General features: G+C 41.6%; 1 protein-coding gene across 1 annotated transcript; it reads right to left on the bottom strand.

The window, feature by feature from the left end:
* Positions 1–240: 240 nt before the first annotated feature.
* Positions 241–16,473, bottom strand: LOC138756750 (fibrinogen gamma chain-like). The gene is made up of 10 exons (XM_069923135.1): positions 16,359–16,473; positions 16,226–16,267; positions 15,948–16,131; positions 15,741–15,825; positions 11,533–11,663; positions 7,393–7,526; positions 5,894–6,078; positions 4,607–4,665; positions 4,095–4,256; positions 241–1,097 (listed from the first exon to the last, which is right to left on the bottom strand). Exons 1-10 carry the CDS (start codon positions 16,425–16,427, stop codon positions 694–696), a joined length of 1,455 nt encoding a protein of 484 aa, XP_069779236.1. The 5' UTR covers positions 16,428–16,473; the 3' UTR covers positions 241–693.
* Between the last annotated feature and the right edge of the window lie 1,469 nt (positions 16,474–17,942).

The raw sequence follows: 17,942 nt of genomic DNA, 5'->3' as shown, positions 1-17,942 counted from the left end.
CTTCAGTGAAGCCTTTGACAAGTTTTGGAATGGTAAGTTGGTCCAAAAGCAAGCTGGCTGTACGAATACATATCTGTAGATTGTCCAATGGAGATTTACTTCCCCTAGATCCAGCGGAGATGCATTTTGTAACAGCGACCATAATTCTCTTAGTTTTAAAGATAATTATAGGCAAGACTGAAAGTGACAAATTGGGAGAAGGCTAATTACAGGTTTCAGGAAAAAGTAGATTGAACGCAATTGTTTACATGAGTTCAATTTAATTTTATAGGTCACAAAAATACTTTCTACAGTGAGGTTTCTTCAGCAAACAAACCCTGAGGTTACCTCTTGCATTACATACAGCTGTGTTTAAAGCAGTTTACAGATCATGGGATTACAATAAAAAGGAGGATTAATTAGCATCAAGCAAGGGCAACGCAAGAATATGTCATTTAGGAGCCTAATGGCTGCAGGGAAGAATCTTTCTTTAAGCCTGTTGGTGCCTGCTTTCATGCTCTTTATCATTCTCTTCGATGAGATGAAGGAGAAGAGTGTGTTCTGTGTGTGATGGGTAGTTCAGAATGTTGGCTGTGTTTCCCAGGCAGTGAGAGGTGTAGATGGAGTCTGTGGATGTGAGGGTGAGATGTGTAATGTTCTGAGCTGCATTCACTCCTTTAGTAGTTTCTCCTGATCTTGAGCTGAGCAGCTCCCCTACCACATGTGATGCATCCTACAAGTAGACTTTTGATGGTGCACCTGTAGAGATTGTTGAAGGACAATGGTATGTGCTGAACTTCCTTCGTATTCTAAGAAAGTAAAGGCATTTGTGGGATTTTTGATAATCGTGTCACTATGTTTGTCCAAGGTTAGGTCATTGCAGAGATTTATTCCTGAGATCTTTGAGTGATCTACCCTTTCATCCTCAAAGCCATCAATGTGGACAGGGGTATGGACTCTGCCCCCTCTTTTGAAGGCAATTATCATCTCCTTCATCTTATTGACATTGAGAGAAATGTTGGTAACATGGCACCATGCTGCTGAACTTTCAATCAATTTCCTGTGTTCGGACTTCTCTTTAGTTGAAACTTGGTCCAGTACTGTTGCCATAGACAAATCTGATGGTGGAGAAGGAATGGTATTTAGCAGTCATGGGAGTATAGTGGGGGCTGAGTACAATCCTCGAAGCACTGGTGTTGAGTGTGATGTTGGAGGAGATGTTGTTACACACCTTCGCTGATTGTGTTCTTCTAAACAGGATCCAGCTGTAGTGTGGGTGCTGTGGCCCAGATCCTGTAGTTTAGGAATGTTTTGCTGGGGACGATGGCATTGAAGGCAGAGTTGTTTTCTATGAAGAGCAGTCTAACATGCTTGATCTTGGTGTCATTATTCTTGGGCCAAGTGGGAGGTGATGTTTGCCACTGATCTGTTTGGTTGAAAGGCAAATTGAAGTGGCTAGAGTTTGTGAGAGCTAGGACCAGCCTCACAAAGCACATGATGGTAGATGACAAAGCCATTAATTGTAAACATTTAGGCTTGCTATTATGGTTTTTTTTCAGTACTGGTATGATGGTGGCCTTGCTGAATCATGTGGGGACTTTCTTCTATAGAAGGGAGAGATTAAAGATGTCTATCATCACATTCACTGGTTGATTGTGCAAGGTCTCAGGATGCATCCCAGGACTCCATCTGAGCCAGTCACTTTTGGTGGGTTCACACATTGGAAGACCCCATGACTTCAGTGACTGTGCCCATGGGTGCATCATGGCTTGTAGTAATGGACCTGATATCATATCCCTGCTGACTCCCTGTTGGGAGCGATCACAGAACATACTTAACTCAAGAGGGAGTTCTTTGCTGCTGGGCTTAGCTTTATATTCCATCATCATCGCTTGCATTTCCTGCCATAGTCACAGCATGTCTGTGATGTTCCATTGTGACTCAAACTTGGTGCAGTACCAGCTGAGATTCCACAAGGGCTTTGCAAAGTTAGTACTTGGATATTTATGGAGGACTGGGCCTCCTGACATTAATGCCACGAACCTGGCCTTCAACCCTGAGTTCACTTTCTGATTTATATCCTGTTCCTGATTTATATCCTGGTCATGCAGTCTATGTTTGAGTGTAAACCTACATCTAATGTGGAAGGTTCTTTTTAAAAGCTTGTTCATTACAGTTGAGGACCAGCATGCTACTTGAGGATGAAAGATAAAGATGGCAAAGTTCAGAAATATAGGATGAAGCTTGTCCAGAAGATCAAGCCTCGTGGGATTAAGGTTAAATTAGTAAATGGGATACAAATTGTTCATGACAGGGAGAGAGAAGATGATGGAGGAGGTTGTTTTTCATACTGGAGACCTGTGCCAAGTGGTGTGCTACAGGAATTGCTGCTGTGTCCATTATTATTTACATATACGATCAATCTGAATGAAAATGTAGCAGACGTGAATCTTCAGTTGGTGGTAAAGTGGACAAGGATCTCATTTTAAACAGGGTTTTGAGAAACTGCATCAGTGGGCAGAGGAATGGCAGATGGAATTTTGAATAAGTGTGAGGTCTTGCTGCTGAAGAGAGATGGAGCGAATTGTGACTTGGTGCCAGGGCAATAACCTTTCCCTCAATGTTAGCAAGACCAAAGAACTGGCTATAGACTTCCAAAGGAGGGGCAAATGGTCCACCACATCAATGGTGTAAGAAACTGTAGAGCTCAACTCATTAAACACATCACCTCCCCTCCATGGACTTCATATATAACTCCTGCTGCCTTGGAAAACCAGCAACATATTAAAAGACCCATTCCACTCTCTTCATCCTTCTCCTATCAGCATGAAGATTCACAAGGATGAGATCAAGCATCACCAGATTCAACAAACGTTTCTTTTCTATCCTTATCAGACTCATGAAAAAACCCCAAAATAATATCACTCTTTGCTCTGTACCAACTAATTTTCCCTGTAACTCTGCACTTTATAATCTTGCACTGTCTGACTCGTACTATGCATGAGATGTCCACTTGCAAATCAACCTTTATTTCTGCATTTTTTATACATCTGACAATGAATGAACTTTATTTTGAAACATCAAACCAGAGCAGGACTACACAAAAAATGTTTGAGCCTTGGTGAATGTTGTAGAACTTTTTATGTGGAGGTACATAGTTCCCTGAAAGGGGCAGCATAGGGAGACAGGTATTTGGCACACTTGTCTTCATTGGTCATGATATTGAGTACAGGAGTTAGACATCATGTAACAGCCATACAAGATGTTGGTCACACCATATTTGGTAAACTATATGCAGTTCTGTTTGCCTTGCTATAAGAGATTTTATTAAACTGGAAAGGAAGCAGAAAAGATTCAAAAGGATGTTACCAAGACAATGGGACTTGAACTATGAGGAGAAGCCAGATAGGCTGGGGCTTTTTTGCTTGGAGAGGATTCTGAAGGGTGACTTTAGAGGTTTGTCACCCTGAGGGGCTTAAGTAAGGTGCACAGTCATAATATTTTCACAAGGGATGGCAAGTCCAAATCTGAGAGGAATAGGTTTAAGGTGAAGAAGGAAAATGTTAAAAGAAACCTGAGGGGGGAAACTCTTTTTCAACTGTGGGTATACAGAACAAGCTACCAGAGGAAGCAGTGGATTAGAATATGAGTACAAGCCTTAAATGATGTTTAGATGGTTCCATGATGAGAAAGACCTAGATGGATTTAGGCCAAATAAAGGCCACATGGGCAATTTGGTCAGCTTGAGCTGGGCTGAGGGCTTGTTTCCATACCTTATTGCTCTCTGACTCTGTGGCTCCAGAATCACATGACAGGTAAGTGGCAGTGATTGCAGGATTCTAAATTTATTTTGAAAATGAGTGTCAAATCTTTGTGGTAAATGGTGGGTACTAGAAATGTATGACAGCAAAACAATTAATGACTCAAAGGAGTAATGATTTTGAATTGGAAAGTAATGTGCTCTTTATTCTTGGATCAGCAGTATAAAGTTTAACATTGCATGTTCAGTTCTGCTTTGAATGCAACATGTTCTTAAGGCATTCATATGAACAGCTAAAAGCTATGGTATGTCTGTGCTTTGAAATGTAATAATACTTGCAGACATTAATAATCACCTCTAGTTACTTGTGATGTCTCAGATCTCAATTTTGCAAATTTCTTGTATGGTATGATTTTCATTGTGGTTTCTTTAAGAGAGTACCAGTTATTGAGCCATATTGCCCAGATAATGCCATCATCATATCCATTTGCAGTCTGATCAGCTGTGTAAACTCCACCTAAAATAGAATAAAAATTAAACAGTATTCAGTGAAAATAACCCTGTCACACAGCTGTAATCGTTTCTTAAAAATGTCAGTCACAAAGTTGCTTATCTCATTCTGCATCTCATTACCACTCTGACATGTCTGTTCATGACCTCCTTTACTGCCAGATTGAAGCTACATGTAAAATGGAGGAACAACACCTGATACTCCGTCTAGGCTATCATATTTTTATTTCTTACGTACCCTCTCAAACCGACTATATTTTAAAAAAAATTGTTACATGAGATGATATTCCATGTGACAAAAAGCACAAGTCTAGGAAGTCTCTCTGGAACTCAAGCCCGCCCCCCCACCCCCCCCACCCCCAGTCCTTTTGAATTCCTTCTGTACACTTTCCATCTTAATGGCAGCCTTCCAAGAGCTAGGAGAACAGAACCACACACATTAGTCTAGGTGTGATCTCACCAACATCTTGTACATTTGTAACATGACGTCTTAACTCTTGTACTCAATGTGCTGACTGATGAAGGCTGGATTCTGGGGAAAGAAATTCAAGCTAGGATTATTAATTATCTGTGAACAGATATTTCATGTCCATGTTACTCAGTGAAAGTTAGCAGGACATTAAGTTGAGTTGTGGGACAGAAATCAAGGCAGTTTGAATCACTGCTGAGGTTGGCTGTCCTTATTTTTCCCACTCCAGGGAGAGGAGGTCAGAGTGAATCCTTCCCCATCCCAGATCTGAGATGGCTCAGGTCAGCTGCAATACATATTCAGCAAACTTGGCAGAGGGTCTGAAATGAATCTGAGAAATGAAACATTGGTATTGAATTAAAACTACACACCCATCAGAGATGTGGAATAAATGTCGATAGCTCAGAATTTCCAGGTAGCAAGGGGCTGCTTGCATTCACCACTCTCCCGTGTACAAGGCTCATACTTTTACATGGCTGTCAGTGCAATGAATTGTGATATGAACCAATTAATTCCTGGTCAAGGAAATATTTTTACACTGGATTAAACCATGCCCACAGGCTGCAAAATACTTGAATGTTATTTTTTAATTTAGATATACAGCATGGTAACAGGCCATTTCCACCCATGAGTCCGTGCTGCCCAATTTTCACCTAATTACCCTAAACTCCCGGTACATTTCGAATGGTGAGTGGAAAGCAAAGTCCCCGAGAAAACCCCCTTTCCTCAATGTATTTAATCAATAATTACAGACACTCTGCTAAAGAGAGAAGTATCTCAGTTTTGACCCTTTGCATGCTGCTCATAGATTTGTTTACCTCTACTTGCCCCCTCAAGCTCCAAAGCCCCCCATTCTATCTCTCCTTGTCATTGAAATATTCTGTCGCAGTCAACATCTTGATGAATCTCTGCTACACCCTCCCCATTGCACACCTGTGTGTGTGGGAACTAGAAGATAGAAAATGTTCAGAAACAACCCCATCAGAAGCAAAAAAATTAAAAATATAAAAAGTAGCTTTTATATTAAGCCAAATTATTCACAAATTAAACTAAATAGCAATTAGCTGGAACATCAGACAATGGGACTTTAAACACTGATATGACAGTATATTTTTATCCTTGATAAATGATGGCACATGCATTTTATTGCTGATTAGAATAAACTGAGATGTTACCTCTTCTCATTGCTCCAGTCCTTCAGGGTAATTTCAAGCAAATAAGGGTCATGAGTCTGCGTAGTTATTAAATGTATCTTTTCGTTGCCAAGCCAAAATTCTGTGCTATCATCAGGTGACAAATATCCAAATCCTTCCTTGTAGGGGATCCAGTTTTGAGCAAAGTCTACACTGCCATCAAGCCTCTAAAGCAGGGGTGTCAAACTCAAATTCACGGAGGGCCAAAATTAAAAACTTAGACTAAGTCGAGGGCCAAACTAAATATTTATTGAAAATTTTCAACAACATCTGCATGTTTTCTCTTCTTTCAACATATGTAATGTTAAACTTTAGGATATAACTTTAGGAGGATAATGTTAGAGGTCAGGAGTTGGTAGCTCAAGTTCACCCTTTGCTTGACCTGAGGGAAACATACTTGGTCCCTGTGGAGATGTAGTCAGCATTCACAGGCTGTGTCCATTTTGGCCTGCATCAGGACTCAGCATTTCCTGCTCACTCCTCAGGCTCTAGGCCTCTATTCACCCTCGACCCACCATCCCTCTACCTGACCAGTCCTTTACCCAACCTCTACTCACCCCTCACTCCACTCGCTCTGCCTCTACCCACCCCATCCTATACATGCCCCTCTACTGCCTCTCCCCTCAACCTGTTCCTCCCTCTACCCTCTCTCACCCTCTAATCACCCCTCCCCTACTCGCCCTGCCCCTCCCCTTTCACCTCTTCCCTATCCACCCCTCCTTCTACTCATCCCTCCCTTTAACTGCCCCTCGCACCACCATAACTTCCCCTGCCCATTACTCCTCACCTACACCCTCTGCCCACCCCTGCTTACCCACCCACTCAGGCCCAGCGCGCTGCCGATCAGCCTTTGCGGAACAGCGGGGGCCGTGCGCAGCCTGGCATGTCCGTCGTGCCAACAGGAAATCACAGGCACTAGCCAATCCGCCGCACCACTTGACAGGTGGGAGAAGTGACTGGTTGTGCAGGGAGCCTTCCAACTGGCTTGCCGGCTGATGACATCGACAGACTTCTCGTGTTACAATTTTGTTTTCCCCGTTCTCAAAGTTTGCAAGGTCAACTTGCAACACTCTTGCTCCCTCCGCGTCCCGTGGATCTGATGCCCGGGTGTTGTTAGGATTCCCAGCAGAAGGTTTGTGGAACTTTACCATTCTGGATTCCTTTTTGAGAATATTCTGGCCATCTTTTAAGGGGGGTGGTTTTAGGGGGGAGGGGATAGTTAGGGGGTGGGCAAGGATGTGCAATGAAGGGGGAGGATGGTGGGGGTTACATTACCAAAAAACAGCATCGGCTCTCGCTACAGGGCGGGCCACCTCTAATACATTTTTGAAATGATCTTGCAGGCCAAATATAATTATATCACGGGCCAAATTTGGCCCGCGGGCCAGAGTGACATGTGTGCTCTAAAGGAAATTAGATTAAAACTCTCAATGGCTTGAAACAGCACAAAGTGGTAATAGCTGGGCTTTGGCATAACATACCCTTTGCAGTACTGTCCAGCCTCTTCCAGCCGAGTCTATCTCACAGTACACCAAGAACTTTTGGTGGACTCTCAGCGGTTGGATGTAGTATAGGCCACTCTTTCTTTCACCTTTGTCAGCGTTACTTTGACAATCTAAATAGGATCACATTATAGCTCATTGATGACTCTAAGTAATCCATAATAACAATAAACACAGAGAAGCTGGAGGACACGGCAGGTCAGTCATCGTCCATGGAAATAAATGTACAATCAAACTTTTGCGTCAGGACCAGTTTTTGAAACAAAAGTGGGATGGGGAGATGGCAAACATAAAAAGGAGGGGTAAGGCTGGGAAGGAACCAAAAGGTGATAGGATACTAGACAAATGAAGATTGGAGAGATGGAGTGGGGAGACAGATAGGGGAGGAAATCTCTTGTGGTGGGGCTGTGGTGGGGGGCATGCATTTGAGAGAAAGGTGAGTACTGGAATGAGAACAGTTCAAGTGTATTCTCATGATTCAGTGATAGGGTTATACAAGAAGGTCTGCAGATGCCATGATTATACTTTACACAAAAATGTTGGAGAAACTCAGCAAGACAGGCATCATCTTTATGTAGCAAAGATAAAGATATATAACCAACGTTTTGGGCCTGAGCCATTCATCAAGGTGTGAGCAAAGAACAGGCAGGAGCCTCAATAAAATGATGGAGGGAGGGACCATTGATAAGAGTTGTTTTGTGAGCAGACCAGTTAGACATCTCATGAATAGTACAACAAATAAGCACAGAAGAAAAGTAGAGAGTTACAGCGAAAGATCAGTTGGAACGGAGCAAAGGCAACATGATTTTACTGCCTTGAGTTTCATTCAGGAGTCTGATAATGGTGGGAAAGAAATGGTCCTTGAATCTGGTGGTGCATAATCTCCAACTCTTGAATCTCCCTGGTGGGAGGGTGAGAAGAGAGTATGGCTGGGGGTGTGGGGAGGGTGATGAATCTTCTAATGAACTGGCTGCTTTCCAAGGTGGTGGGAGCTAGGGATGGAGTCAATGACTGGGAAGGGAGCATGTGTGACATACCGTGGTACAGTCACAGTCCTCTGAAGATTCTTGCGGACTTGGGAGGACAGATGTAGACAGTGGAAACGGATTGGGGTAGGGGTTATCTGATCTTGGAAAATTAAATGATCATGCCTTGGGTTTGAGACTACTCAGGTGGAATATGATGAGCTGTTCTACAAGTTGGTATTTAGCCTCACCATGGGAATGGAGGAGGCTAAGGACAAATAGGGTCTGTGCGAGAATGGGGAGGGGAATTAAAATGGCTGGAAACCAGGAGTTCCCATAGGCACATGAGGACAGAGAGCAGGTGTTCTGTAAAGCGGTTCCCCAATCTGCATTTGGTCTCTCTGATGTAGAGGAGGCTGCATCAAGAGTACTAGTGCAACATGTAAACCTCCGAATTACCTCAAGGTTTTTTAAGGGCCCTGGATGGAGATGAGGGGGGGAGACATCTCACGACTCCTGCAATTGCTGCAGGAAGTGCTTGTGAAGAAAGAGGGGGTGAGGTGTATGGATGGGTGGGGAGGGAATGACAAAGTAGGGAGTCATAAAGAGAGTGGTCTCTGTGAAAAGCAGAGTGGGCTGGGGAGGGGTGGATGTGACTGGTGGTGGGATCATGTGGTAGTTGGTAGAGGTGTGAAAGAGTGATGTGCTGTATGCAAAGGGTGGCAGGGCGAAAAGTGTACGTCCTTGTTCTTTCGGGAGGAGGTGGGTGCGTGATGTGTTTTTGGACAGGCCATACTTGGATACTGTTCAATTCTGGTCGCCCCATTGCAGAAAGGATGTGTAAGCCTTGGAAAGGGTACAGAAAAGGTTGGCCAGGATATTCCCTGCTTTTGAGGGTATGAATTCTGGGGAGAGGTTGGAAAAACTTAGGATTGCTTCTCTGGCACCTTGAAGGCTGAAGGGAAACTTGATAGAAATTAACAAAACTGTGAGAGGTTTTGATTGGATAAACAGTCAGAACCATTTTCACAGATTAAACATCTCAAATACTAGAGGACATGTGTTTAAGGTGAGAGGAGGAAAGTTAAAAGGAGATGTGTGGGGCACCTTTTCTTACTGAGGCAGCAGTAGGTATCTGGAATGAGCCTTCAGTGGTAGTGGTGGAAATAATACAACAGTAGCAGGGTTTCTATGACATTGCTGTAACCTTGGTTCAAAACTGGTGCTCTCTGTAAGGATGTTATTCCCATGACCTCCCGTGGGGTTCTTCCCGAATACTCCAATTTCCTACCACACTCCAAAACATAGAGTGTTGATGCATTAATTGGGTGCAATTGGTTCGGTATGCGTTTTTATGGTCAAAATTGGCTTCTACTGTGTGTTAAATACACTTTAAAAAATCTCAATAGACATGCTGGGAATATTGGATTATTTATCGTGTGCAGACATTTAGCTTAATTTGGCATTATGTACAACACATTCATAATCGGCTGAAGGCTCTGTTCTCAAGTAGTTGGATTTTCTCTGTTGTTCCCACACATGCCTCTCTATCCCTGGCCTCATCTGTAGCCAGGGTGATGCCAAACACAAACTTCAAGAATAACATGTTATATTCTGCCTAAAATTTAAAGGAATGAGCATTGAATTTTCCAATTCAGGTAACACCCGCCCTGATCCAATTCCACTGTTTCCATTTGTCCATTCTCTGTTCCCATTCTCAGAACCCATTCCAGAATTGCTTTTTACTCAACCACCAAACCCCCCAAACTGGTGGTCTCTCCTAACTATTTCTCCACTCACCTCTCCCACCATTTGTCCACCATCTCGGCCTCTTCCCAGCACTTCACTCCTCTCTTTTCAGCTTGCCATCTCTCCTTCCTACCTCCGGGCACAAAAAGTGTTTCCCACCCAAACATCCACTGTCTATTTATCTCTCTAGATGCTGCCTGCTCCACTGAAGGCCTCCAGCCTCCCTTTGTTCAAAGTTCCAGCATCTGCATTTCTTTCTGTTACCATAATTATAATATTATCAACTCAGTATTTTCAGCAAAACTCAGAAAATTCAATAATGGGAAATGAAAGCGGAATCAATAATGTACTCATAAAATGCCTCTAACATTGTAAAACAAAACATAAGGCATTTTACAGGAACATTAACAGGCACAATTTGATATCAAGCTTTATAATGGGACAACAGGATAGGTTTTAACTTTTAAGGAATGTGTATAACACAGATGCAGAGTTAAGATAGAGTTAACAGAGGTGGGGAAAAGAATTTAATATTTCTTAAGCAAGCAAAGGGATTCTCTGTGATAGTTCAGATTCTATGACCAATGTGTATATGTACATATGTACAGATGATAGTGTAGGATGATTGTGATTGGCTGAGAGTGTAGCCAGATCTACTGGCAGGTCTTGAAGGATTGCTCCTAGTCAGACCACGTCATTCTGGAATGGTCGACCTACTTGTGATGTGCTCCAGTCTTTTAGTAAATAAAAGCCTTGTTTTGGATCAATGTGCATTAAATTCTCGATATTGAAATATTGCAAAGGAAGGTGAAGAAATATGAAGTGCAGAGAGGGCAGTAGGATTGGATCAGGTTGTTAGTAACAGATTGGGAGATGGGGATAGGGGAGACATTGAGGGGAAATATTTTACATTTGTTGGATAAGTATTTCAGTAATTTTTGGGGGTATTGGTGAAAAGGGCATAAGCAAGTTAGGATTTTAATAATATAAAATATGAAGCCCCCTAACTGAGGATGAAAACGAGTTCTGGGTGACCTTTGAAATATAAATACCAGCTGCTCAATCATTGACTTTACTGCCACATTTAGGTCAGAGGTGGTGGTGTTGACGGATGTGCACAACTTTCAATTCCATTCCATTACCAATCGTTCAGCAAAAGAAGCAATCTGTGTCCACCTGCAATAAAATCTGCACAGTACTTAGATTTGCAATGATAGATGGCAAGTGGCATTCACTCAGCCAAGTGCCAGCCAATGTCCACCATCAAACAGAGAGAACCTGTCTCCCCTTGACAATCCACAAATATATTAGCATTGCCAGCTTGATCCATATTCAGAAAAATGGATATAAAACAAAAAGAATTTCAATACATGCACCAATTAACAATTTAAAGGGAGATGCTAACCTTGCCCTGTGATCTCACTTATTTGAACTGTGTCTTGACAGGATTCTCTGCATCGGCTATGAAGTTGTTGGATAAGCTTTTTTAAATTCTTAATGTTTTTATTGTTCGATGATACTATGTACTCCAATTTTCTGTTGAAAAGAAGGATGAACTTACAAATTTAATTTGTGCAAAGGCAAGAGCTATTAACGTCTAATGTCCAAGAGATGCTGAGTGATTTGGCTGCTCATTGGGTTCAACAGTATGCCAGTTTAAGACAATATTTTTTCCCAAGCTTCCGCTCACGACCACAGCACCTGGATTTGCTCCTTTGTTTTCCAAACTCTCTTCCAGTCACCACAAGCTATTTCTCCAGCTGACAATAGAGACTCAGGGATTTTCATTGATTTATCTCCCTATTGTCCCCAATCCTGGAGCTTGTCTCTTTCAGTAGCCTCTACACTACTTTAGTTTTCATTCTGGCTGTTGAGCCGACCATCTTCTTGTCTTGTGAGTATATTATGCTTGTTGGCCAGGACAGTGTCTGCAGGATCTCTCCCACAGACTCTTGTACATTCCTGATACCCAGCTGCCTATCAATCACACCAAAACTTTTCTAAACCTGCACTTTCCTCTAGTTTGTGATTGTATTCTGCACAAACTGATCTAGGAGGTTGCTCTCATGTGTCCATAGTTCTCTATTTCATCTTCCAGCTCAATGACTCAGATTCAGATTTCAGATTTATTGAGTTATTGTCAAAGTTATTGTTAGAGTTATTGTCAGAGTACATCACATCAACCCTGAGATTCCTTTTTCCTGCGGGCACGGCAGAATAACCACTAATTGGGAGCGCAAAAATAAACTGTACACAGTGTAAAACATGTAATCAAACAAAAAAATGTAAACAGAAAATGAATGTAAACAAACTGAGAGAACAAAAAGAAAATCAATAAAGTGCACATGTAAGAGTCCTTAAATGAGTCTCTGATTGACTTTGTCATTGATGAGTCTGATGGTGGAGGGGTAGCAACTGTTCTTGAACCTGGGGGTATGAATCTTGTGGAAACTCTACCTCTTTCCTGATGGCAGCAGTGAAAACAGAGCATATGCTGGGTGTTGTGGGTCTCAGATGATTGCTGCTGTTCTGACGGCTGTGTTCCCTCTAGATGTTCTCAATAGTGGGGAGGGTTTTGCCAGTGATGTCCTCGGCTGTGTCCACTACCTTTTGAAGGGCTTTACGATCTGGGGTATTGGTGTTCACACACCAGACCATGATGCAACCAGTCAGCAAACGTTCCACCACACCTATGTAGAAATTTGACAGGGTTTCTGATGTCATACCAAACCTCCGCAAACTCCTGACGTTGAGGTGTATCTGGTCCATATGTTGGATCAAGATAGTCTACCTGACTATGAACGTTCACTATCTAGACACATACCTCAACTGGATGTTTTTTTATTTATTCAATTATTTATCCTGAATCCTCTTATGTCTCTCAATCCAGCTCTGACATTTAATAAATTCATGCCGATCTACTTATAACCTCAATGTTGTATTTCTCTTTGGGTGTGTAAAACATTTTTCCCATTGTGAGAAAGAAGAGATAAGAAGAGGGTGTGAGAAAGGTGGCGGTGGTGGGGGTGGGGGAGAGAACCATTGACTGGCATTGACTTTCACTGAATGGAATTCATGAAATCTATTCAAAAGGATTTCTGAATGTATCAGGAAAGTGTTGGAAATATTGGTGCACATTAGGGTGGACAAATTCTCAGTGCTTGATGGGGATGCCAAAGGACTCGAGAGAGGGGATTGTTCTGTTAGAATTTTTGCATATTTGTTGATTATGAGTGAGGTTCAAGAGGACAGCTAATGTAGCCCCCTTGTTCATAAAGGATAGAAGGCAACTACAGACCAATGAGCTTACTTAAGTAGTAGGGAAGGTGTTGGAGAAGATTCTGAGGGATAGGTTTATGTTTACTTGAAAAAGCAGGGATTGATTGCAAGGCACCAGAATGGTTTTGTGCCAGGGGATATTGTAACGTACAAACCTTGAGATGGTAATGAGTAAAGATGAGGGCAGAGAAGAGGACATCTTTTACATCAATTTTAATTAGGCTTTTTACAAGGTTCTGCATCGTAAACTGGCCCAGAAGGTTAAGGCAGAAGAGCTCTGAGATCTATTTGAGCTAATAAAATTAGCTCAAATCTAAAAATAAAAATTTGATACATATTTAATTTTAATTTGTCTGAAAGCCTTAATATTACCCAATAAAAATAATATTGGATCCTATAGGAATTTGGCCCCTGTAATTCTTTCCAAAAAGTGACCCACCTCGAACAAAAAATGTCTAACATTAGTCTACTGCCAAGTAGAATGCAAAAAAGTTCCAATCTCACATCTACACCTAAAACATCAATCTGAAATAGCTGAATTTAATCTATTTAATTTTTGTGGAGTCAGATATAATTGATGTGTAAAATTATATTGGACTAACCTATATCTTACATAAGGGAAGTTCAGATGAGCTGGATTTATCCTGACTGTAATGGGGGAGGCCAAGTGATGACTTTAGAGAGACTTGTAAAATTATGATGGTCGAAGAAAGAGGTGGCAAAGTGGTAGAGGAAAATCAAGGAGAGAAGGGAAATGGGCAAAGTTGGGAAATGAGAAAAGGGGTAGGAAGGGAAAGAAAGCGTAATTATAGTGGAGGATGTCGAAGGGAGGAATGAGAAGGAGAAAGGGATGTAGAGGTAGAGAGGAAGAGGTGAGTGAGGGACAAATGGAGATGTACACAATTGTGAGGAATAGATAGGGGCGATACTTGCCACATACTAGAGGTCTTTGAGAGCATAGGTGTAAAATAGAAGCCACAAGTTCAGATGGAATGAGAGGACGAATGTTTTCACCCAGTTTGTGATTGTAATCTGGAGCACAGTGCCTGGACGTTGGTGGAAGCAGTCACTCTCACGACATTGAAGCAGTATCTAGACAAGCATTAGAGAGTCCAGGCACAGCAGGTTATAGACTAAGCACTGGTAACTGTGATTAGTATATGATCGGCATGGACATGGTGGGCTGAATACTGTATGACACATGACTGAGAGATTGGGGGGGATGGGGAGGGAGGGAAAGAAAAAGAGAAATGGGGGAATGTGAGGCATTGGGGTGGCAGTGAAGAGTTGCCAGTGGAGTGCAAGCCACCAAGATTCCCATTAGAAAGCTAAGTAATCTAGGTCATGAACTTAAGTTTAAGAACCATCAGTATTTAGCTACATCTATGAGCAATACTCAAAGTTTTGTGAAAATGATTAGTGAGGTGCAGCCCGGGACTTGGCTGTCAGACTCTGTGGTTTTCCATCTAAGCTCATAATCTGTCATTTAACCATATAACCATTTACAGAGCGGAAACAGGCCATGTTGGCCTTTCGAGTCAGCACCGGTTCACTAGGACAACTCTACTAGCTCAATCCTCCCACTCTCTGCCAATATCCATCCAACCCCCTCACCTCCATGTACACATCCAACCTTAAATGACAGAAGGGACCCTTCTGCCACCACTCTCTGAGTGAAGAAGCATCCTCTAATATTTCTCCTAAAGTTTTGCCCTCTTACCCTTAATTTATGGCCTCTTGTTCCGAACTTCCCTGCCCTCAGGGGAAAGAGTCTGTTTATGTCTAGTCTATCTATTCCTTTCATAATTTTAAATACCTCCATCAAGTCCCCTCTCAGTTGTCTACATTCCAATGAATAAAGTCCCAGTCTCCTTAATCTCTCCCTGTAATCCGGATGCTGTAAGCCAGGCAACATCTTTGAAAATCTTTTCTGCACCCTCTCCACCTTATATATATACTTCCTATAGTTTGGAGACTAGAACTGAGCACTGTACTCCAAACCTACGGGTCTGCACAAGCGGCAGTGCCGCCATCTTGATGTCATATACCTAAACTCCTAGATACCTTTGTCCCAGATCCCTGCCATTCAAGGTGTGGGTTCTACCCAAGTTAGACTTCCCAAAATTTAACAATTGGGTCTTGAGCAGTGGTTCTCAACTTTCCCTTCCCACTCACATACCACCTTAAGCAATCCCTTAATAATCACTGAGCACCTGAGGCATAAGGATTACTTAAAGTGGTATGTGAGTGGAAAGTAAAAGTTTGAAAACCACTGGTTTAGATGATTCGTCACATGCAGACATCATTCTCCCAATAACGTAATTTTTTACTCACTGTATTTCATACTCATGATTTCCACTGATTGTCTCAAACCTCAGAATCTCTGACTCTATTTCTTTTACCTTTTCGATGTAATTATCTGTGAAAATAAGAACATAAAGTCTCAAGCAGCCTGGCAAGGAAGTCAAAACCGTTTCTTCTCACTTTTAAAGCAAATTGCTGGACATTTCATGTACAAGCAAACTGACAGGGTGTTCATACCTGGAGATTCTTTCAGCATGACAGTGTTCATTTGTATAATGTTATCGATGTTATGGTTAGTTGTAATTGACATATTATGGATGCCTTTCAAATCGTTTTCAATATTCGTTAATTCTTTGTCAACGTGGCTTTGGTAATTTTGAAAAAAAATACTGATTCCACATGTCGTTGGGCAATATTCTCCCTAATTGTCACAAAAGAATAAAAAATGTGATATATTGAATAACCATCTTAAATTATTATGATAATGTCAGGTTGCATAGTAAATCTCAACTTACAAAGCGCTTATCTAAGCTGCAGCAAGATTCGTCATTTGAGGTCTGCAAGAAATCCAAAGTAAAACATGGTCTCTGTCACCAAATCAACCTTAAACAAGTTGCCTGCTCTCATCTCTTTTAGTAAGTTATTTGCACCCTCAGGAAATAAAAATGCAAGTTGAAGAAAGAGGAAAAGTAAGAACTTGTTCTTTGTTCCTGACATGATATGATCCAAAAAAAATGTCCTCGCTTTGCTCAATTACTGAACTGAGCTGCCAGAGCAGCTTTATCTTATATGTTGATTGTGAAAGAAGGATCACAGAGCACACATTGAATCAGGTCGTAACCTCTGACTCGGACGTTGCTACAAATAATGAGTTGGATCAAGTGTTCAACAAAGATTGCTCAACTTCAAAATCCTGATCCCCATTTTATTTATACATTGAAAATGTGGTCAGCTGAATCAAATGTACAAAGTGATTGATGTAATAGAAATATCTTCATTTATTTGTTCACTGCATATTGCTGGGACAATTGGCATTTATCAGCCTTTCCTAATTCTCCTCTGAACTGGGTAGCTGGGCTGTTTCAGGGGATGTGACTCATGAATCACCTTCTGATTTTCTTCATGTATATAAAAGCATATAACAATTACAGCACAGAAACAGGCCCATTTGGCCCTTCTGGTCCATGCTGAACACGATAATCCATAGGTTGATGATCAACATTACTGATACAATCTGTTCTGTTGGTTTGATGTCATTGAAGAACATCTAATCTTTCGTTTGCCCACCAAAGTAATTCACCACTATTTTACCAGACGAAGAGTTACTACTCATGAGTTTCCATTGCATTTGCTACAGAGAAATGATTGGGTACGTGATGGTTAGCATGCTTTGAATGAGGTGTCGCAATTGTGTGCAATGTTGATGTGATGAGAAATGACAACAGTGTGGGGGCTGGTAATGGTGGATGGTGGTGATGGGGATTGGCAATGTTAGGGGCAGGACAAGCAATAGTAATGGTCATAACCATTGGGAGTGTTGCTAAAGCTGAAAGGAGTTTGCATGTTCTTCACATGATCACATCGGTTTCCTCCAGGGGTTCCAGTTTTCTCCTATGTTCCAAAAATGCAGGGGTTTGTAAGTTAATTGTACAGATGGTTGCAATTGGGCTTGTGGGCCAGAAGTGCCTGTTATTGTGCTGTACCTCTAAATTTTACGTTCCTGTTTAATCGTTTCCCCTTTCACCTTAAACCTATGTCCTCTGGTTCTCGATTCCCCTACACTGGATGAAAGATTCTTTACATTGACTTGATTTCATACACCTTTATGAGACCACCCCTCATCCTCTTGCACTCCAAAACTGAGCACAAGCCCAGAGATCTTCCTTCTAAGTAATATAAGATATAAAGAATTTGGACTCGATTTGGATGGAGCACAAAAAAGATTTATTATGATAGCCCTAGCTGTAGCAAAAAAATGTATTATGTCAACCTGGAAATTAGAAGTCAACTTGAGAGTACAACAATGGTACATAGAAATAAATAAATGCATTCCATTAGAAAAAATAACATATAATTTAAGAAATAACATCATAATATTCAAACAAATATGGAAACCGTACATGGAACACAATAGAGAAATCCTACCATAGACCTCCACCACCTAAAATGACAGAAGGAGAAAACAACGAAATGAACTGACTCAGTATATAAAAGTAAAAGACAAAAATTTCT

The sequence above is a fragment of the Narcine bancroftii genome, chromosome 3 (genome assembly GCF_036971445.1).
Source record: "Narcine bancroftii isolate sNarBan1 chromosome 3, sNarBan1.hap1, whole genome shotgun sequence".
NCBI classification, from domain to species: Eukaryota; Metazoa; Chordata; class Chondrichthyes; order Torpediniformes; family Narcinidae; genus Narcine; species Narcine bancroftii.
Note: the sequence above shows the minus strand (reverse complement) of the source record. Positions and strands in the feature narration are given on the sequence as shown.